Raw genomic sequence first — 23676 nt, 5'->3', positions numbered from 1 at the left:
TATTGTATCTGCAGCATCAGATCTGATGCCTGAGTCATGAAATACTCCAAGGAGTATTATAAATATACACATATGTATTATAAACAGGAAAATACACAAACACACACTCTGACTAGAATTATATATGTATGTATACATACATACATGTATATATATATACGTATATAAAATTAACTTGGACTGTGTTGGCAGAGACAAAACTGAAATGAAGTCAAAATGTGTTGAGAAAATTTCTAGTATGAAACAGAACATAAGTTCTGTATGTTAATGACTTTAGTTTCACCTCACTTTCGATAAAAATAAGCCACTCTGTACTTAGCAGATTCCCTCCTTATGCAAAGGCCATCAGCTCTGCTGCTCCTACTGAAGCTAAACCTTCTCTAGACAGACCTAAAATATATACTTTTAAAATACTGCAAACATAGATTACAACATCCATCTGAAGTCACCACCAAATACATTGCAAATCAGAAAAAAAGGTGAAAACAGTGCTCCTCAGTGGGATCATAAAGGATATGAAGTAGATCAAAATGCAAGCTTGTGTACACCTGGCAAATGCTCACTTTGTCTCATTGCAAAATTCACTGTAGTTCTTTTCYGAAAACCCACACTTCTTTTAACAACCACAGTAGTGGATTACATGACACAAGTGAGGATGTTATGTTGATTCTGGAATTACAGTGTTTCATCATGCTCTCTCCTAGTGGATCGGATTTCATTTTATTACAGAATTATACTGATTCTGGCATGCAGATTTGTTGTTTTATTAGGCAGTCATAAAGTTACATATTAAAAATCTAACTATACATCTATGCATTTTAATTTCTATTTAAGTGCTCCTTAGAATACAGACTTGACGAAGTGTTGAACTCCAGATCAACAACCATACTATCAGCATTAATCATTTTTCTGGCAGCAGTTAATCCATTTAGAAAAGTTATTTATCTAGTTCCCACTCTCCTTTTTAAAGAGAAGTAGCAGTTAACATACTAATCACTGTGGCTTGCCTTTGCAGCACATTTTACTTCCTTGGGAAAAAATAATACAAGGATTAGATCCAAAAATATAGTGCATCTTAAAAGCAGCATATACCCTTAGAAAGACATTTAATAAATTACTTGCACAATATATAAAATAATAGTTTTATACTGCAGCATCAAACTCTGACGCCTGAGTCATCATATGTTAGGAAGTTTGTGATATAAATACTGGGATGTCCTGATAACACAGCCAACATTTTTGCTTTTGTTTTGCTTGTTTTATGTTTTGTTTTATTTTTCTTTTTTTCTGTTTTTGCACTACCTTTTTGTTCCAGAATCAGCTTGCAATGAGCTTTAATTGTGTTCAAGGCACCCCCAGAGAACGCAGAGAAACAAACACATTATATAGTGTAGTACTCACCTGACAAAGCATAACAAGCCTAAATGAAATGAGGTTTTCTGGTGGTACAAATATAGCCATCGCAAAGAAAAAGGAGGATTAGATACAGACTGGACAAAGCTTCAGGGACTCCCATGCCCATGAGAGCAGTGCAGTGGCCAGCAGGGACATGGGGTTTCATCACACACCRCTCCCATGCAACGCCTGACCGATCAGACGCTGCACGTATCCTCTTTGACAAAAGCAAAGAGATCCTTACTTAAAGAGCATGGTGACCATTGGCCAAACTCTTAAAATCAATAAATATTGCAGTCAGTTTTTTTTCTTTTAAATGATATTCTTTTGGCTAGTTGTTTTGATCTCATGACAAGAGTTGTGTATGTCAACTCATGTCCAGGTCTGAAACTAATTCTCCCTGTGTCTCCCTTTAAAGTTAGCCTAGTAACAGTTTTGAGAGACACATGGTTCAGAAGAGCAAAAAAACCCCTCAAAACAAAATAGAAACAAAAAACAATATCACCACCACCACCAAAAAGAGCCCGCTAAAAAACCAAGATACATGTAAATATAGGAAGCAATGACACAAAATCAGCCACTTCTAATGGGGAAGAATGAAATCAAACATCCAGAAAAGCTCACGGGAGAGGGAAAGAGAGAAGAGAGAGAAAGATTGAGGAAGAGACACTTATTTGAGCAGTGGTTTTAAATATCAGTTCCCGTGATAGAGGAAATTAAGAGACCCAGCACCAGTATGAAGCCAGGTTAAACCTAAGAGCTGCAGCGCAATGGGTTGTGTGGGTGGGTTTTTTAAACCGTCGGAATGAGGTCAAGAGTACCAGTTGCACATGAGTTGTTAGCAGAGTAAATCTTCATGTCAGGAAGCAAGTTAAAACTTGGTTTTATACTCATAAAACATTCTATCTATTCATATATATATAGGAGGTCACTTAAAAATAAAAAAGGCAACAAAAAACCATCTTTAAAATACTGTGTCAGTTGACCCTTCCCTCCCTCCCCCCCCCAAGTAGCTATGACTCTATAATGTGATTCACATTTAGTTTTAAATTCTAGCTTTCACCATGGTCTCATAGAAACAAAACTTCTCTGCGAAGCACAGAACTGCTTTGCAACGTCAACGAATTCAAAGGAAAATCAAATTCTCCCCAAAAGAGCTTCTCAGTCAGTTACCTGCAAAAGATGGCTGGGAGGGGGTTCAAATATAGTTAGTTTAAGATCTTTTAAAAAGAAAGGACGACTCCTCCCCCCTTTTTCAACTGTGTGAACTAGGAGTTTATGGCATTTGTATATTTTTGAACATCTAAAGGTAAGGATTTTGTACAGTAACGATTAATACTTAAACATAAATATTCTCCTACATTATATACTAATTTTTCTTTGTACATGCGGGGGAAAAAAGTATTTTCAACAAACATGGCACATGCTGTATGCATTTCTTCCAGGGTAGCTTGGCTACAAGAGTTTGGGGGAAGAGGGTAAAAGCAAGACTCTGTGGCAAGTGGGCGACGGTCCATGAGCACAGTCTCAAGATGTAAGAAGTGGAGAGAGGGAGCTGATTCCTCCTCCAGGATAAAGACGCTGATCTACCAAGTGCCTCAAAAAAGCACCAGCACACACCTCTAGTGTAAACGTTAGCACAGAAGACCACATTATCACTGAGTGCTTCTGAGAAGCGGCTTCCCCCCCGCACTTTTTTTTTTAAACAGGTGTGAACAGCTGGTCAATTTTTTCAGCAAGAGCAAACAATATCAGCCAGTAAAGCACATGACAGTTGTTGTCCAGGATAAAGCCACGCAACCTGGCACACGCAGGGCAAAGAACCACAAAATAAAAACTCAATACACTTAGAATAATAATAATAATTATTAAAAAAGCATTAGGAGGACGTTTTTCTGTCTACGCTGTACATACAGATGTTATGCTCGGAAAGCTGCTGTCTCACACAGTCATAACATGAGTCAACATCGCTTAAGATACAAATCCAATACAGTTACAACTAAGCCAATTCACTGAGTAGTCTCCTTTGAGACAGCGCTCTTTTAGCTGCAGTTTGTGCTGAGGGCAATGCTGTAGGATGAGAGGATCCTGGAACACAACAATTCGAAGGGTAAGCAACCAAATTGGGTGTTGACAGATGAATGTTTTGATCTTAGAGGATACAGTGCTACCTTGACTTTTGTATGGAAACCAAAGTCARCAATTAGGGGTCTGATCCTGCAACTCTTCCTACCAAGGCAGGATCACTGACTTCACCAGACCCAACTCTGCAACTCAGGTCTGGTGAAGTAAACAGGGTAATGTCTGGGGAAGGCTGAGGTGAGGCTCTACGGACTAGTCGGAGTAGCAGTTGCTTCCATGAGTAAAGGTTGCAGACTGGGGCTGGACGAAAAGCCCCCCAAAGCGTATCGATGTGATTTCCATTTACTTTACTTTGTGGAACATATGATGAATTGATCCAGTTGTCAAATATTTTTTTTCTTTTAAGAGTGAAATATACTTTACCCTATAAGAATCCAAAAGCATCATTAACAGCACTTAAGCTTGGTATGTGAAACAGAAAGAAGTCTGAATATAAAAATAATTCAAGCAGATTCTCTTTACAAATTGTATAGTGAATTCAGTATTTGGCAAGACTGTTTTCCTACATAATGATCTCCTGAGTGTTTGTCTATTAGCTAAAACTTTTCTATTTTCTTTAAGCCATAAAGCAAAGAAAACCACATACTCAATTTATACTGAAGTCACGACTTCATTTATGAAAAGAGGTTTGACCAGAAACTCAGTGCAAGTGGCAAAGTTGACCATTACTGTACAGTATCTGCAAGAAAATAAAATAAATCCACATTGCTCAAGTGGCACGAAATGGCTGTGCCAAAAAAACTGTCTATAATAAAATCTCAAATAAGCTTCCAACATTAAAATTTTATAAATAAGTACAAATTGAATGATATTGCTGAACTGTGAACCGAGAAAAAAAATCGTGTAACAAGTTACCAAACTAGTTCTAGCATTGAAGACAAAAAGGAATGTTGGAACTTGTTTATACAATATAAATGAAAGCTTCCAGTTTGTAGGATGAGAAAAATTGAGGCATGCAGGGACTTTTGCATATGGATATATATATTTTATATATATTATATATAATATGTACAGTTTAGCTATAAAACTTTGATGTGTAAAGAAGCTGTCTTCAATGAAAAATTGAACATTCAGAGGAAATTCCTGAGTTAGGGTTTTGTGACATGGGCCACTGAGAAAAAAGCTGCGGTTGGGTCCTCAGAGGTGTTATGTCCATCCCTGTTAAGATTGAAATTAACATACAAAAACAGACAGTGTTGCCACTGTTTAGTTCCCTGCCTGAGCGAGGGATAGCACCATTGTGAAGATAACTCCTGCTTGTAGAGAGGAGGGAATACTTAAAAACAGTATTGCTGCTAAGACCACTGTAGTGTGCACCAAATACGTTCTTCTAGACAACAAAYGAACACCGCCACTGGCTGACTGAAGAACACCTGACCAGGTGTAACATTAAGGTTACAAGTCACTAGGTGTAATCTTTCCTAGGTTGTTCATCTGTTGTACATTTATCAGTCATTTCCTGACAGAAGTCTACTGTGACCGTTTGGCTACTCTGTTCTAGCAGAAGCTCTCTCTCGGGGTAAGTACCTTGGTCAGCTCCATCCAACCCCCCGCCGGCCGTGCAATTTTCCGAGAYGTTGTTTGGCAGCCAAGGTGCTCCGAGCTGCACCGAGCCTTGCTCCGAGCAGCACTGCATGCTTTCCCCAACGCACTGGGATGTCACCAGGCTCTGCTCTACTCCCGCTGGTGAAGGGCTGATATTGGTGGCTGTCTGGAGATCCATAGGTCTGAGAATGGGGCAGTATCGGTGGAGAGCTTGGATCTGTTCGGGGCTCTGCATGTCTCTACACACTTCTTGGGAAAGACACGAGAAGTTATCTAACAATTCTCCCATGCTTGCTTTCAGCTGGTTCCTTTCTGAGAGCAATTTCTCTTTCTCACACACCTGAAAAAGAAAGAAGGCATCTTAGTTTGGCGGAAGGCCATCCAATGGCTGCATGCACCAGGTACATATGCAGCAGTGCCCAAAAAGTTACATTTGCTTTTATATGGGCAGAGGACAAGTCACAGAGGTATCAGCTATTTTGGCCACCAGGAGTTCTGTGCGGACTGTAGCTTGGGAACCACCTGGGGAAATACATTTGTGTTGGAAGACAATGGAGTCATGAGTTATTTCCATGAGGCAGTTAGTTCCCTGAATAAACTAAGGCTGCCTGAAATATGATGAAAAAAAACTCTGAAAGAAACATTTTGATGGAGAAAAGCCATTGTCTATCCAGACAACAAGGAACCAGGGCCTAGTTCCTCAAGCAAGGATGGGTTGTGGAAGTTCAGTTCACCCCTAGACGCTGGGACAGTCAGTCAGGCAGGGTGCACCCCACTTCAGCCTATGCGTCAGTTGAATACCCATTGCCACTGCGATGTACGTTATTCAGAGGAGGGGGGCTGGGGAAGCGTGTGCTCTGTGGCCTGTGCCATGGATCATTTTCTAATGTCCTGGTGCTTAGAGGTTTGATTTTCACTTAAGCATGATATTTTCACAAAGAAAGACATACGTGAAAACCCTAAAGGTAGRTGGGCTTTTTAATTCACACTCAGTGTAGGAAACTCAGTGTCATTTTCCCTTTGTTCTGCTCAGGCAAAGCTCTCTCTCCGGTGCTCACAAATATCCCCCAGCCCCAGCACCTAACTCAAGCATTTTCACTCAAGAGTTTCACTGTGTCAGCAAACTGCTCTTGGAGGGAACAGGGTGAGAGATAGGACTGTCCCAGTGAGGAGGAAAACAGAAAAAGTTCATTAGGACTACTTGTGTGAAAGACTTTGAAAACTGGGAAAAGGAGCTCAGTGCCAGCTGTGAATCCAGATGTTTCTAGAGGTTTTGGGTGATGAAAAGGGCCCAGCACAGAGATGTCCAACCAGAGTCAGCCTGGCCTCAGGTAGGTTCTAGGTGAGCGCAGATTCGGCTGCCTCCTGCAACATCTCCCGCAGTGTTCAGTGAGGGGGTATTAGCCATAGCGCACCGTGTTGTGAATGCAGAGAGCCAGCTCATGTCCAGAGCAGTGTCTGGACTAGTAAGGCCCAAAGCTAGCCGGGGTGCTGTGCGCTGCTGTGGGGACAGACCCCTGACTGGTGTTGCGGGAGTAACTCGAGGCTAGGGGCAGCTCAGGAGCTCTGCCATCGCACAGGTTCAGACCTCGTGTGGCCTGCAAGGCCTCTGCGGGGTGGGCGCGCTGCCCTCCCTGTGCTCAGGTGTCAGATAGGAGAGGTCAGGCACAGAGCCAAAGCCAGGCCAGGGCTGTGCCTCTAAAAACTGTGGCTGACTCAGCGCAGAATGACCAGGATGGTCCTGCTGCATTGCAGTGTCCCTGTCCCAGGGAGGGTGGCATACTGCTTGAGGGAATATTTCGGATTTCATACAGAACCAGAGCTATATCCAGAGCTAAGCTGGCCCTGAAAGCAGTGCAGCCATGTACCTCACCTAATGACATTGCTAAACCCAAACTGTTGCTGCTTCTGTGGCATGAAAACTCCACAACTCAGATATTCCAAATATGAGCGACTGAAAGCTGATAGTATCACTGGATCCAAAGCCTGCACTGAAAGCATACAGCTGTGCAAATGACAGAGAAAAAAGAGAGCAGTGTACATGAAAAGCACCAACTGCTAAAATATTGATAACTCTATCAGGAAAGCATAAAAATAATAAAAAAAATAAACAGATGCTCAAGTACATCTTGAGATAATGAATTATGGAAGAGAATATGCTGTGAGTTTGCAGGAAAAAAAGGGAATGTGAGTGGGTGATGGATGAGTGAGGGAAAGCAGGCAGAAGAAATTACCTATCAACCTCAGAGGATACAACCATTTCATTCATTATCTGCTCTAAAGCCATCTGTGTCAAGAAGATGGGTGACTTATGGGAAGCAAGGGCAGTGGGGAAAAAGGGTCTTTCACAAACCTCCCCCACCACATCCCTAACCAAGCAAAAACCCCTTAAACCCTAGTGCCATTACATAATGAAAGAGACCGGAAATTACTGGTCACAAAGTGGACAGAAGATGACAAAGGAATTTCCAGTGACCATGTATTATGTCAAGCCAACTGGAGATTCACTGCTACTGCTGGTTTTCCTAAGAGAAAAGTAAGATCCTGAAGCAGGATACAGAATTTGTACGGGGAGAGGGCAGGAGTGCTGGAGAGACGAAGCTAAGGTTGTATGAGCTTTTTTAATTTTGTCCCTTTATACTCTTACACACCTCATGATTGTTTTGCTTCCGCAGCCACTTATTTCAGAACGCTGCACTAGATCCCATATTGCTACATACTCAAGTACAGCTTACTAAATAGAAGTTTCCAAATTTCTTTTGGAGACTCCCACACCTCAAAGGGCTTTCGATTCCTGAAAGCTGGCGGAGAGGGGGCCCTCAGGTCACTCGCATGCCTTGCATTCATTTCTCAGGGATGTGTATGGGCTAGGGAGAGAAAGGGACTTGAAAAGTTTATTTTTTTTATACACAGTCAGTCATATTAAATAATGAAGGTGATTTCCTAGGATGCCCCAAGCCAAATGAACCCAAACTAATTTTCAAGTGAAGGGTACAGGTATCAAACTGAACAATCCCAGGGTGGTTCAACCCTTTGAGTGCTGCTCCCAGTGCTCACCCATAAGGTGAATGAGAGACATGTACTCTTCTCCACTGAGACATCAGTTCAGTGCAGAGAGATGGATATCTGCAGCTAAGACTGAGGCTGCTTCTCCTGATAACCTCAATTACATGCCTCTTTTTCACCCTGCAGAACCTCTGAATCATCCAGCACACATTGTGGATTACGCTTGGTGAAGGAAGCAGTTACTCAGTATTTTGTTTATCTTTGACGTTTTGTTTGTTTTGCATCAGTCAAGCACCACTATGAAAAATGTTTTTATTTTTGTTTCTTTTTTTTCCCCAGGGCTTCAGCACCACAGCATTTGAAGGCTTCATAAGTCTTGATGGTCTAAGCCTCCCAACCAGCTTGTGGGGTCAGTGTCACCTCTGTTTTACAGATGGGAAACAGACATGCACAGCTTTGTGCCATTTGTGGGGTGTCGATAACTCAGCTCCTTCTAGCAGAACCCTGCCTCTTTCACATTGTGTTTGCTACAGCTTGAGAAGAGAACAAAGTAAAATGAAGCCTACTTTAAAAGCTACATTCAACATGCAACCTGTTATCACAAGAACCAGAAGTGCCCCATTTCCCAGACCCACTCCATTCAACTTACAATTGAGCATATTTCAAATGTGTATACAAACATTTAAGCCAAAGGCTCCAAACAACCTTTAATTTTAATGGAAACTGGGTGTGCATACAATCTCTGTTGGCATGGAAATTGGCCTCGGCTCCTTTTTTTAAATCTATGTGAATAAATACATCCATCGCTCAAACTCTCGGACATTCAGAGATGGAGTTTAAGGCTGGACTCCTAAATCTGTGCTGCATAGTGAAATTAAAGCTTCCTGTCCTGTGTACTGCACACCCACACCTTTTATAATGGCTGAACTGAGATTCTTACATTATTCTGATGTCTTGGAAAGCTTTCAGGACTTTCAAACAGCTCAAGAGGTGTCAGCCCATCCTGAAATTCCAGTGCTGTGTTCCTCCAGCTGGGCGTTTCCTTTGTGGACAATGTCCTGCACACCTGCTACCTAGCAGCTAAGTCATCTTTTCATCATACCTCACTGGTGAGTCATTCCTATGTAGGAAATTGCATCRCTGCCTCTCTTCTCCATGCTTAAAAGACTGCCCCTAGCTATGTATCGTCTGACAGATATAACTATCCCAGCACTGCCCTCTGCACACCGTTGGTGAGTGTGAGTGGTAGTCCATAGACTGAAGGGTCATGGTGGAAGATATGACCTTTGTCTCAGGGCTTTTTTTGTTGTGTACCAGCTTGCTTTCTCCATGGGCAGAGAAAGAAAGGGGAAGAGGGGCAGGGCCCTCAGACCACAGAGACACTGTCAGAAGGGATGGGAGTCTTTTCAGTTAAGGCGCCTACAGTTGAGATGTCTACATCTGACATAGCTCTCCAGGTGATCTTGTTTAGTCATGGAGAGAAACAGTCACTTCTGGGCTGTACTTCATCTCCCCTGCTGTAGGATGAGACAAATAAGACTTGACAAGAATCTTCACTGACTATAAAGGAGACCAGGATGACTAGCTCCAATGCAGGTGTCTATATTGTGGACATCTTTGTTTAGCCACACAAACAACACCTGAGTTGTCCATACTATGAGTAAAAAGAGAGGAATTTTCTGAGCAGCCATTTAGCCCTGTTTATGACATCTCACCTCCTTAGATTAAAATGTGGGAGCACTGGACAGTAGCACCTTGGCACCTTGGAGACCCTTCCCGACGAGCTCTGGGCCAATGAGCAGAGTGTGCTTTACCCAGTTCTCTAAAGAGTACATTACTGCCGGAGACACTCGTCAAGTAGGGTTGGGGCAAACCAACAGCTGTCACTTGAACCATGGGGGGGGTTCGCTCCACGACACACCAGGAGAGTGAGATGGAGGGAGGAAGACAGCAGGGGCAAGGGGGAGCATATCTTTGCCATCTTGCTGCTGTAAACCAAGTGAATGCTCACTTGTCTGCRTATTTACACTTTTGGCTTTTTCATTTCCCTTGCCATTTCCTCAGTGAATGAAAGAGCTGAAGAGAAGGCATAGCAAGCTGAAACATCCTGAAAACAAAGAGCTGCCCTCTAGCACACCAAAGAGAAAGAAAACCTCAATGTGGAGATGAAATTGGCCCTGCCAGAGCAGGGGGTTGGACCAGATGACCTCCAGAGGTCCCATCACACCTAATTTGGAGGGTTCTGTGAATCCTGTCAAATATTCTTGTGATGGCAGTTGGGCTTGTAAGTAGGGTTTGGATGAGGAAGTGCCATTGTGGATGTACCATTAAGTAAGTTAAACTGGACCTTTCCTCCTTACTGAAAAACATGCAAAAAGAGAACTGTGATACAGGCTTCCCTTAGCTTCCGACTCACTCAACCACCTGCTTTTGAGATATCAAAATAAAGAGATATTTAGGCTTCACCTCACTGGAATTTCGTATTTCCCATCTCTATTCTATACATACACATACCAATATACTTCTATCAATTACATGTTTGTACTAGTGGGTTAACTTAGTTGCATGTGAACTAACTGAACCCCCTGAGCAGAATAGTTCACAGGACCCTCTAGCTGGCGGCTGTCTGGTAGCTGCCGAGGTGGGAGTGTGCCACTCACCAACTTGCGGATTTCACATTCTAAATTCTGAATACAGTCCAGTTTTCTCTTGCGGCAGCGCTGGGCTGCAATTCGGTTCTTACTGCGGCGGCGAACRTCGTGGATGAACTCTAGCTGTTCTGAGGTTAACTTGTGCATCTTTATCATCATCTGGAAATCATTCCTTGGAAGATCTGTGATTTGATCAACAGGAAAAGGAAGTTTCACCTAAAACAAACAAATACAAGACAAGAGCAAACACAGAGTCATATTTTGCTTGCTGAATGCAAGCTGAACAATGCTGAGTGGAAGGACTATTTGCTATGCTCCCACTCCCTAAATAAACAACACATAGAAGGTTTTACAATGAGCAAGTTTTTACCACTCCCTTGTGGCACACTGTGGAGGATCAGTTGGTAAGGATCTGACTAATCATACTGAAACCAACGATAGAGATGAATCCCAGGTAAGTTTGGTCTTTCCAAGAAGCTCTAATAAAAGATTTCCTTTCATTAAAACGAGGCTCCATCCTCTAAGGGACACAGCCTTTTGGAAACAGTGAAGTGCCTCTCTGCTACTGATTTCAAAGTAATTTCAAGGAACTAGCTAATACCGCAGCAGGAAACCTGTCTCTGCATGGCCAACTGGACACATCAAGTGCATGAAAAATACCATATCACAATTAGGACAGGTCTCATAAGCAGCATTTCAAATAAGCAGTGTGCCACATCAGAAGAAAGGCTCAGAACAGCGTGAAGAAACATATTCTACCCTCCTAAAAAAAATACATGTTGAAATAAACCAGTATTTTCTAAAATTTTAACACTTGTGTAGAGTGAACAGTACCAGAGCTGCATTTCTTGAAAAAATAAATAGTCTAAAATCTGCAGTAAAACATTTTTCCTACTGTCCCTGAACAATCAGGTTTTGATTTCAGAAATTCTAACCAGGTCTCAAACTGTTAYTGGTTATGCATAAAAGCAAAGCAAAGCAAAGCAAAAAGCTGGAACGATAAATACAGACCTTCTCAAAACCTGCAGAAAGGCTGATGTGCTGAAACACTTCTGTTTGTTTTTTCCCAAACCTATCAGCTTGCTCTAATTAAAGAGACCACCTTGCCTGACAGACCCTGCTTCACTTGTAGCATGAGACAGATAACATGACTATGAAAACAATAATGTTCCTGGGTGGACTGCTGTATTTGGTGATCAAATAATGATTATTTGACAAAGCAGATGGAGAAGATAATAACTGAACTGGTCTTCACTTTCTTTTTYGAGTCATACCCACACTGTCCAAAAGATGGCAGTAAATATTTGCATTTCTGCCCTGATTTGGTACAATCCAATTGCTTTTGAACAAGGAGACTATTCTGTACACAGGCTACCAAAGAAAATACACTTAATTTCTCCAGCCAAGCAAAAGATTCTGGTTGAAAAGGTTTCTCTGATATTTAAAACATGGTTATCGGCCTCAAACGGTGCACTTTAATCACTTGGAGATAAAGAAGGTAACAGCACACAGATTAGCAATAAAAGACGGTATTTTCATTTGGGAGTTTAGCTTGTTTACGCAGAACAGTTTGCTAAGGACACACACACACAAACATACAAAACAGACTTGGGCATCCACAGTCACACGCTCTCGCCGTACAACTAGAGGTGCCAACAACCAGCGCACTGCCTTGTTTATGAGCTTGCATTTCCTTGCGCTGTTTTGTCTTTGCTCTATTTATCTCCAAGCCTGGACCATGGGAAATTCAGTACAGACCCCTACTGCATGCTTTCGTGTGCTTTCACGCCCTGAACATTGCCCCTCTGTCCCACCTGCAAAACTCGGGCCCAGACACTGCTTTGTAACATGCTACTTTACAGGTCAATATAAAGCAGCAAAAAATCCCTGAAAAACACTGCCAAAATCCCCCAAACTTTTGCTTAGGCACACAAACACTGACCTTAGAAACGGTGATGTGGACTACCTTGTTTACTGACTGCTARCTAATGACATGAAGCCTATCTGAGTTCCCCTTCATACCCTTTGGACAGTAAACACAAACTTAGTGTCATCTGGTTTTCTCTCAAGCTTCAACCAGGGCTGAAAATGAAAACAGCCTGTAGATTCCTCTGAATCAACACAGTTTCACTACAAAAACAGGCCTCTCACATGCTGAGTTCTTCCTTGTTTTCTTAACTCCAAAGCTGAAAGCAATGTTAGTTTTATTTCTCCCTCTCTCTGCTTTCAAAATATATTTATTTGCGAGCAGGAAATGTGCTTGCAGTTTGAGTGGGAATGAAATGGAATCTACTTAAATCTGTCAGGTAGAAGTAGCTGAAGGGAAATGGGAAAATAAATAGAAGCAGATTCATAAAGAAAAGGGGATTGAAAATAAAAATATTGACACAGCAGTCCAAAGACTGCTATCAGGAAAACCAGAATAATCCCACTCCTGTCATGTGCAGCACTGCACAGGATTAGAAAAGCAAAAGGGAGAGAGAGAGTGGAAGTGAGTCAGCCTCATTTCCTTTGCCACACACATAATTTTTATTGCTGCTTTCCCTCTCCTCAATTAGTTATCAACTAAAAAAAAAAAAAATCTTTTGGCATGGATACAATGAATAACTACACTGGGGTATTGCTGTAATAGGATGCTAGCGATGTTTTACATCCATGTAGGGCAAGATTCTCAACTAGCACTAATTACAATAAAGCTACACGTCAATTTACAAGAGCTGCTGATTGTGCCATGGGTGGGATTCATCTGATCTGCTTAGAGCTGCCTACAAGTATGGGTTGGGACTAGTAGTGTCCAGGCTCCTGCTGTGGGCATCAGGGGCAGAGAAAGGCAATTCATCCTGCACGACTTGTCCTCCTCCATGTCTACACAGATGAGGCGCAGACAAGACGCTATACCTTAAGATACTTAAGGTTAAGTGAGAGAGATCTCACCTGAGGTGTCTCTGAAAAAGGACAGAGAAGCTTTTCTAATTTGTATTAAAAACAAAACAAAACAAAACCAAAAGTATGTGTCCTCCTAAACTTTTCTTTTTAATGACTATGAATTTTATACAGGATTATTTCAAATTAGAAATGTAAGCAGGATTCCTATTCCTTCCATGAGTCATTACAGTCAGAGCTAACCACACAGACAATGCAAGCTCTTAAAACCTCACTATCAGCAGAATTACTCTTTCCCTGGACTTTTACACTAATAGCAGAGGCTCTGTTTTCACCTCACAACACACATGCCAGCACTTTCCGCTACTGCTGCAACCTCTATTGCCCCTGAATTCTGGCTGATACCCTCTTTAGAAGGACAGACAGCCCACCCTGGTGAAAAATAAAACTTGCTTATGATTTTGCGGTACTCTTTTCCTGCATTAGCATTAGGATGCCAGTGTAAATGTCATTACTTTGAATGGCTAGTTATAGTAGTGATCTAGACAGACAGGGACAGCCATTGATTCAACAAATGAAAGGCCCATATATAACCAATTAATTCCTTCAAACTTCACTGGTTAGTGCCAGCTTGGATCATATGATATTTAGTGCTATGCTGTTTACAATCTGTACTAATTACTGCCACTGCTCTCCCCCCCTCTCTTTTTTGAGGGGAATAAAGAAAAGGAATAAGGCCCAGTATAGACTCACATTGTAGATACAAGCGTCAAGTGTTTGGAATTTTCTTACCTCATGAGCAATGTTAACTTTCTCACTATTTCTTTATAACTAAATTTCAACATCATCTTCCTTGAGTTGCCAAATTAAAAAAAAAAAGTAGTAGTAAAGACACTGAACTTCCCAAGCCTGGCTGAACATCACAGTAACTAAAAGGATGCACATGTTATCCACTGGAAAAGGTAATGATTATGTATGGGGTTAGGGAGGGCAGAACTCAATGCACGAACTACACCTTTATAAATGGTTCAAAATCTTGATTGTTTCCTCTAGAGTTGTAACAAATAAAACTGTTGCCTTAGGGCTCTTAAATTGAAAGCCAGAGCAATTGAAAGCCTCTGACACTTAAAATTGCCCAGCACTCGGAAAGCACTCAGGACTCGCCCCAGGAATGTAACAGGGGCTGAATCATAGCAATGTTTTTTTGACGTGGAAAGGGTAACTTGCTTCACATAGGAGAGTCCAACACATCAGTGTCTTTTTTCCTAGCAATTTCCTAAGCATGCAAGTCTTTCTTCCAGTCTATGGCAACTAGAATTTGAAAGTTGAAAATTAAGTCACCTAGGGAAGGGTCTCATCCCTCTTTCTTCCTTCTCCACCAGCTATAGTCCTTTTTCTAGTCCAATCCCACCAGTCACCCAATCTTTTTGCATCCCCACCTCTTCTACAGCACATGGTTCTTATTCTGGTCCTGCCAGTCACCTCTCCTTCCCTACCCAGGGTTTTCTCACTGGGTGACGTTTATTCCAGTGAACCAATAATTCCAATTTGGCTGCTCAGGATGGAAGGTAACAGCTCTTTGGATGTTGTTATTTACTGCATTTATTCTTACTGCATTTACTGTCATGATGCCCAGGCTCAGTTTACGTAACATGCCTCGGAATCCATCAACATTCCCAAATATACAGAGCAAAACACACATCCCCCAACTCCACAGAACAAAGGCAGAAAAAGGCCCAGACCATAAGTTGTGTATGCAGGATTACAGCACCTGCCGTCACTGGGAAGCATAAACAGAGAAACAAAATCTTGCTGCTCTTCCTCCAAGTGACTAGATTTGGGCTTGTAAGTGTTTCCAATGGGACTGAATTCCAGAAGATAAGCCGCTCCTATGTGGTTGCCCGGGCAGGAGCAGAGAAGAGGCACCTGACTTAACTTGGACTGAAGTTATCTAAGAAGCACAAAGCTAATGAGCCATCCTTTGTATAATTGGACAGAGAGGATGTACTCTCACTGGTCTCCTCACCCTGCTGCTTCCTGGAATTGGTAAGGCCTTCAAAACGGACCTCTTCTTTTCATGTGGCACTCACAAGAGGTTGGCAGAGGATTGTAAGGGGAAAATGGTGAACCCAGGCAGCAGTGTTGTATCAAGGAGCCGAGTCTGGAAAAGCCCTCATCTGCAGGCCCTTGGCATCCAGCCTGGCACAGCAGGATTGACTGCCATGTATTTACCTGGAGTCAACTCCAAACTCACCTCCTGATGGCCCCGAGGGATGTTTGGGTCAGTAAATGCTGTCTGCAAGACACTGCTGTGCAGCTTGGCAGAGACAGCCTGGGTAATCTGTTGATCGTTCCACTTACTCAGCAGGCTAGTGCTTAAGTTATGCCAGATTTCAGGATGCTGGTTGATGAAAGTTGTTTCTTGGCAACACAAGTGGGAGATTGGGTTGGGCCCAGACACCTGCTAACTCTTTCCCTTGGGGTCATGGGAACACAAGGAAATCACATCACCAGTCCCTGCCCCTGGAATGAGCCCAGCCTCCATTAGAAGGTTAGCAGGTGTGAGCTGTATCAGCACTGCAGCCCTCTGTTTGCCCAGGACAGAAATGAACTGTATTTGTCAGCAACAGGTACTGCTTGTACAGTACCTATTGTACATTTTCTTTGACTTCTAACAGCTAGTAGAAGTTAGTATCTCCTGCAGCATGCAATTCTATTAGCCTACAGGAAGAACAAAGAACTTCCCAATCCCAACAGTCATCTTAGATGTCAAGGTATCAAAGGACAGTGTAGTATCTAACAAATCATGCCAATTTACCTTAGAAAGTATTTCTTTCTTTGCATCTCCCTACAGGTGTAGGCTTACCACACACAAGGACCCACAGACTCACCATGTGCTTCAGAGAACTGGGAATGAGGGGGCGATCCCATGGCTAAGGCCTTTAACCCAGCAAGCAGAACACTTGGACTGAGTTCTCATCCTTCACCCCATGACTTGGACCTGTATTCAGATCACATACCACTGATGCTTAAAATGCTGTCCCAGCCTCTTCCTGTTACCAATATAGTAGGTGCTCTGAATTGTTCAATTAGTTTCCCCAACTTCCATCCATACAATGTGTATGACAACACTCCACTATATTAACAGGCTTTTCTGAGAATAAGAATAGTACAGAATACCTGACAGAAGCCATACGTACGCTTGAGAAGGGCAGATCAGGCAATAAAATGAAGGGGAATGAAGTGCAGTATTTCACTGAGAAATCTGCTTTTGTAGAAAATGTTTCAGGAAACAGAATGAGTACTTCAAGCATTCTAGCAAGGGCTTGCTGATTCTGCTCAGGGCATAGCAGAATTGAAATAATGAAATAGCAATGAAATAATTCAGTGTTTAAAGGACCTTCCTGAAATTTCAAGTTTGTAATTGAAAACTCTTGCTGTTGTTGTAATCCAGTAATTCCCAGCTACCTGCACGAATACCACTCCTGCTGATGGGAGAGAAGAAAACAAAGCTGCCACAAGGTTGATCTTGTGAGAACAAAKTTTAACATGACACCGTTTAACCAGATGGCTCCAAACACAATTCCCAGTGCTCTGCTGATGCCTCCTGGAGAAGAACACGGAAAATAATTCCTCATTTTCAAATTCACAAGGATCAAATCCAGCAACATCAGTAAAGCTGGGGTGCCAGTCACCAAATTCTGGGGAGGAACTACATACGAAAGCAAGTTAACACCCTAACACATATTTTCCTTGGTTGTTCTTCTTTTTACATAATATCTTTCATTGAGTAGAAATACTAAGCACTAAAGACTCAGCTTAGGTAACTCAGTACTGCTCCAGCCGGTTTCCGGTAGAACAATTTTGGTTTACCTTGCTAAGGCTCTGGCTTACAGGACTTTGTTAACAGACAACAGACCATTAGAGAAAGGCTGGCTGCCTGTCGCTTAACATGGAGGGCTTTGGACTCTCATTGAAGGTTATTTGCCTACAATATCCTCAACGGTCCACTTGCATTAGTTCTGCCTTTATGAAAATTTCCTTTGAAAAGTGAGTCATTAAGCCAGTGGTGAATTCTTTCGAAATATAAATGAAAGATGCATTGAATGCAATTCTCTAGATAATAATAGTTCTTGGAAAACTCAACCTCTTACCTCCTCCTACCCTTGTTTATTCTTTTCCCAAGAAAACTCTGTCATCAAAGTAGACTAAGCTGAGATTTCTTTTTAAGTGATCCAGTAGTACACTATTTTTTACAAGTTTTCTAGTAGAAAAAACCCACAGATACCCACCGAGGAAAATGAATATCAAGAAAAGTAGGTAGTGCTGAAGTTTCCGTTCCTAAGTAGGTTAACAGATTGACAGACTACTTCCTTCTCAACAATTCATTATTTCAGGGCTTATTGTTTTGTTGTTGCTATTTTAAGCAAGATTGTCAGAACCCATCTGCAAATCACAGTGTAAGTCTTCTCTATAGTATTATATCCCAATAATTGATTTTTAATAACCACTGGAARCCTGAGAGAGCTGGATGAAAAAAGTAACATAAATGGAACAGGCTACTATGCTAAACAGTTCTGTGAAATCCCAGCAGCTCAAACAACAGTCCCATTCCTGTAAATGCACAACACTGTGATTGGGACACTTGAAACTGCACTTGCTTCTTCTATCACAAGGTGTTTAAAAAGACAAATCTCAGAACCATCTGGGTGGCTCCTCTAAAAGGAAGAAAAATGAATGGCAAAGATGTCCTGGAGRGGATTTGCTAGCGGTGCTACAGGGACTGTCACCTCCTCATACACTCACTGGTGCAGTTTGCACCCCGCTGTGGGACACGGTGACCGGCCACGAGCTCGGCCACCATCACCCCCACTGCGGTCGTATTGAGTCATAGCATGCCAGCCCCAAATCCCATTTCCRGCCCTGAACTACTTGGGCATGTGCTCCTGAATGGCACCGACCTGCAGGAAAGCAGACTTCCCCAAAAAAGTGGAGAGAAGAAACCTTTCACCTACTTCACACAACCAATTTACCAGCAGATGATGTTTTGTGACATTAACTCTGGCACCGATAGCACTCTGGGACCCAAATCAAGACCAACAAGGTCCAAACTCCAGGGGAAGTTGGGAGCTGTGTGAGATAACAGAGGGCCAGAGCCCAGCAGGCTCACTCCCACCAAGCCACCCCGCTGAAATGAAAACCCACCCACCACAGAAGAGCCCAAGCGGCTCTCTGGAGGGTTGAGTGCCTGAATGTGGCCCTTTGGCATGTCACCCAGCTATCTTATCAGATGCTTTTTGAAGAAAAACCCAGCAAACACTGTGTGTTCTGATATGGCAAGGAACGAGAGACCAGTCTGAACAGCGGTTAGGACAGCAAGGGCAAACTAAGAGTTTCATGAATGGAGAGAGATTCAATGTAAAGCTTAAAGAGAGGCAAATGACAGAAAGCAGTACATTGCAGAATGCTGCATGCCTCTCCTGTTGTTTTAACAGTAGCCAAAGTGCTAAAACTAGGTAGAGTGACTTACAAAAGAACTTTCTGCTGCCTGGTTTAATATATCCTTCACTGAAGTTTCCACAGTAGCTATCCTGCAGGATTGCAGGCAAAACACCCCAAGCCACTGCATAATACAACACTGTTTAATGAGACTGCAATGTCTTTTCTTATATTGGCAACAGCTTTTACAAATTCATTCGTAAAACAAAATCTGAATTAAAGCTTCGATGTGATCTGTTTATCTTTGCATTGCTCAGGAGAGCACAATACCACCTTATGGAGCAGTCATTTCCTCACCCTATTTTGAACTCCTAGCAGTCCTAAACAAAATGCCTTGCAGAAGTGCACAAGCATTACCAGCAGTCCCAGAGAAAAAACTTGCTCAGCATAGTGCAGAAAATCTTCCAAGGAGGAAGCCAGCAGCAAAACCTGGAATGGAGCAAACCCCTCCTAGCTCTGCCCTGACCCCGAACACATCTGCTGGCAGCGGCACGCTGAGGCTGACCCCCGCAGCCCACTYGTTTGCTCCTTTCATGAATGTTCCTCCTTTCATCCACGCTCTCCTGCACACATACACACACTCTGGGGGGAAATTGTCAACGGTCCCCTATATCCTTCTCATCTGACTCTTTTCAGGCTCGCTTCTGCTGTGGCGTCTCCACACAATTAGCCAATTATGACAGCTAATTAGTCATCAAAACCAAAAAGGCTGACCTCCCGCCCTCTTCACTGTACCAGGCTGTGCATTAGCCCTTGCTGAGCAAGCAGCACACAGTGGTGGAAATCCGGCCTTCTCCCCTCAACCCACTCCCTGCTCTCTTTCACTCCTCGTAAATGCAGCACTTCATAAGAGGGCCAGACTGCAAATAACCTTGGTATTTCCAAGCAGTGCAGCTGCGCGTGGCAACTTCAGGGCTTCTATAGTGAGGTCCTATGCAGAATATCCCAGACTTCCATGGAGACTCCTCTCCCCTGCCTTCATTTTCTCTCTTTGCATCTCCCCAGCTTGGTACATCGGGGCAAACAAAATTACCAGCACAGCATGATAGGGATTAGGATGCCAGAGCCTCTGCAGGCTGTTCAGCCCTCCCTTAGGGCTAAGCAGGAAAATACCAAACTAAAGGAATCATACATGTCTGTCCTGAAAGGCATCTTCCAGAGCCTGGGATGTGGTAGGAATAAAGAGTGAGGGATGAATAAAGTTGTGCCTGCTCCTATCTCTTTTCATCCCTAACTCAAAACTAAGCCCACGGGGTTCAGTCCTGGGCACTCACAGGACTCAAAACCCCCAAACTAGCAAAAACTGCTCCCCACTCTAAAACAGAAGTAGTCAGTGGAGCATTTTAGCTTTCCTAGAGAAGCCAGACATGTGATTTCACCTTGATGTTCACGTAGTTCCCTAATGGAGTTCTGTGAAAACATCCGTTCTTTTTTTCCGCTTCTGTGCTCTACAGCACATCTCAATGAATTAAGTATTCTCTCAAATTAGTCACTTCACACAGACACTATTTTCAATCACAGTTAACCAGTTATTACCACAGCATTTCCATCTGGCCCACCTCTAGTTTTAAAGCAGGCCTTCCTTTTCCTCTCTCTCACAGGAGAGCTACATAGAAATTCACAGCTTGCTCTTCAGTTGTAGGCTGTCCCCTTCGTGTTCCCCTACCAGTCCTGTAAACTAAGGGATAACTTCACTCAGAAACTGCTTGTGCAACTGTGTGCTAGAGCACTCCCACGAATGAAGTGGGGTCAGTCAGGAAATACCATCTCAGTTGTCAGTGAACAGACAGGCAAAACCTGTTACCTGCCAGTAAAGACACACACACACACACACACACACACACACACACACACACACGGCTTGAGTACTATTCCCAGAGCTGAGGGTAACCAGCTATGCAACTCTATTCACGTCATTTCACACCTTTGCCTCCTCCCACTCTGTCTGTCTCCTCTCCTTAGCTTGTAAGCAGTTTGAAGCAAGGGCTCGTCCATGGTTTGGACTGCCCAACACTCAGTGTCACTGAAGGCACAGCTCCAGGTTGCTATCACGTAACAACAACAATAACAAGCAGAACTGGAACCACCTCAGCAAACTAAGCGTGAAAAATGGTGCTTTATGTCCCCTCAGGTAGGTAAGGAGAGGGAGGCAAAGAGGACACTGTTAGCAGTCCTAAGCACATAAATCTGCCCTCATCACTCAGCAGCTTGCTATTGCTTAATACTGAAATTTTGATAAGTGCCAAACATTTTGGAGGTCAAACAGCTGTTTATGCAAAGTGAACCACACGGTCAACTGACGAGGGAATAAATAGAAATTACTCTTTACCTCTATAAACAAAGCAAGGTCTGGGAAAACGCCAAGTCACTTGAGAGAACAAAAGGGGTGATTAAATCGGGTCACAATGACTGTCATATATGTACTTATCTTAAATCCCTACCTCATGCCCTCTGTCTTGCACAGGACATGATTCACTGTCTGCTTCTGAGAATGACCCAGACTCATCGCTGGAGTTTGTTCCATAAGATGGCTCACATTTAATCTGGGCTCGCACCGGGTTGTACATCCCATCGCCCACCACGCTGGGCTCTTGGTGCTCGGGCGCCAGGAACCGCGGGCCTTGGGAGCAGGGGGAGGAGGAGAGCTCGCAAAGACGCAGGCTACAGGGCGAACCGCCACTGCCGTCCTCTGCGTACGAGTAGGAAGAGCATGAGCTGGAGGTCCTGGTTCTGGTTTCCAAAGGAGGAGAGCGAGGGCAAACTTTAATTGGCACTGGACAGCTGGTGTTCGGCCGCATCCTTCCTGGCAAGTGATCAGCTGTCAGTCCGCTGTGGGAATAGGTCTGAGAGCTAGGGAGAGATTGGCTACTGCCAGCCCATAGACCCTTTGGCACAGTCTCAGTGAGGTCTTTGTCTAAGCTGCTCACACCAGAATATGAATGCACCGAAGTGTTTACTTGGTCACAAGCGTTTGAAGAGAATATAACACTCCTCCTGTCCAGTTCCCCTTCCTGCTTACAGAGAGTTTCAAAACCAGGCCCCCTGAGAGGCGATCCCACCGTGAAGTTGGAAGCATCCTTCTGAATGGCATGGGACTGTCCGTAGTTCCCTGTGAAAGGGACGTAATCAGTTTTGTGGTCACCCTGAGTTGTCCCTTTTTCAAAAGGGCATGCTGGACTCCTGCCAAAGTGCTGTTGGGAAGTGCTGGGGAAGCCAACCAAATCTATGCTTTTTGTTCTGTTGAAGAAAGACCGCAAGCAAGAAGGAGAGGACCCACTTTTAGGCCTGTCCACACAGGTGGGGCTTGGCTGTTTCCTGTCCATTTCAACATCCCCTTCTTTATCCCTGATGTCAGGTTCATCTCCAGACAGGCAAAGTGTGATGCTTTCTTCATCGTTCTCTTCATTCTGAGGCTCGCTTTTTATCTGCCCCATAGCAAGTCCTGATTTGAGGCCATTTCCAGAGCTCTCTTCGCTGAATGTGCTTGCAAAACCTGAGGTACTGATGTGTGATGTGTTGTAGACATTCTTGGTACAAGCAAGCTGGTATTTCTTGTATCTGGGGTACCGTGTTACTGCATCTTTGTCCAAATTGTCCTTGCTATCTCTCAACATGTCAGAGTCAGGCAGCATCGCTTCTCCTTTGTCTGCTCCAGAAACAGTGGTTTCAAAATTGAAGGGCTCTTGGTGCATTCTCTCTCTTGGGCAAGATATTTTTGATGTCTCCGATTCCATTGTCTCTTCCTCGTCTCCATCTGAGTTTTCTTCATCGTGCATGCGCTGACAGGTGGTATCTTTTTTGCACAGGAACAGGCCATCTTCATTGTTCAGCAGCTGTGTCTGAAGGAAGCTGAAGCAGGAATCCTCCAGGTTGTGCATACGCAGGAATTCAGCACAGTGGATGACCTCTTGGATGTTTTCTCTGCTGAGTAACAGCTTAGCAGTGTAGGCAAACTGTAACAATGGACCAAATCCCCTGACAGTGACCTGCAAAAAAAAAAAGAGGGACATTGCCAGCATTACTATCAGTGCTTGCTATCATCCCAAGACCTTCATCAAGTGTGGTTAGGCACTCTAACAGATCTAACGTTCAGAAATAAATATAGTACCAGTTATTCTTCTATCAGGTTTATCATGGTTTACATCCACTAACTAACGCTGCCTACTTTCGGTTGCTTCTGTTCACCACTGTATGGGTTGAGCTGAACATTATTTTGCCCAAATAACTTAAAGACCTATGAACTAAGCCTCTGGTGCAATAAAAAGCTTAAAATACAGGTAAGTGTGTAAGCTGCTAATTCTTGGGTGGATCTTATTTTAACTGTGATGCACATTAACATCTAAATACCAATTCAAATTTGATTCTTCTGCCCAAGGGGAAGCTCTGGTGAACACTGGCCTCGAGTTTAAGATACCACTTAAATTCAAACAGTATTTTGGGAAGGAAACTTCTAATGTTATACAAAAATTCAATGGAAAGCTTTTTTTTCCTTTCTCAGCAGCAGACCAGTTCATTTTTCTTTCAAATTTTTGCAAGCCATTAGTGAATAAATAGG

At 43.1% G+C, this 23676-nt stretch overlaps 1 protein-coding gene across 1 annotated transcript in view; it reads right to left on the bottom strand.

Annotated features, from left to right (window-relative positions):
* Nucleotides 1-2410: 2410 nt before the first annotated feature.
* The window catches only part of BACH2 (BTB domain and CNC homolog 2), a 154339-nt gene continuing 133073 nt past the window's right edge, over nucleotides 2411-23676 (bottom strand). The window contains exons 5-7 of the mRNA XM_026060821.1: nucleotides 21563-23107; nucleotides 10749-10955; nucleotides 2411-5422 (exon numbers count right to left, since the gene is read on the bottom strand). Of these exons, the coding sequence (XP_025916606.1) occupies nucleotides 4943-5422; nucleotides 10749-10955; nucleotides 21563-23107 (2232 nt within the window). The 3' untranslated portion in view covers nucleotides 2411-4942. The remainder of the gene's footprint in view (nucleotides 5423-10748; nucleotides 10956-21562; nucleotides 23108-23676) is intronic.

The sequence above is a fragment of the Apteryx rowi genome, unplaced genomic scaffold (genome assembly GCF_003343035.1).
Source record: "Apteryx rowi isolate R43461 unplaced genomic scaffold, aptRow1 scaffold_171, whole genome shotgun sequence".
Lineage (NCBI taxonomy): Eukaryota > Metazoa > Chordata > Aves > Apterygiformes > Apterygidae > Apteryx > Apteryx rowi.
Note: the sequence above shows the minus strand (reverse complement) of the source record. Positions and strands in the feature narration are given on the sequence as shown.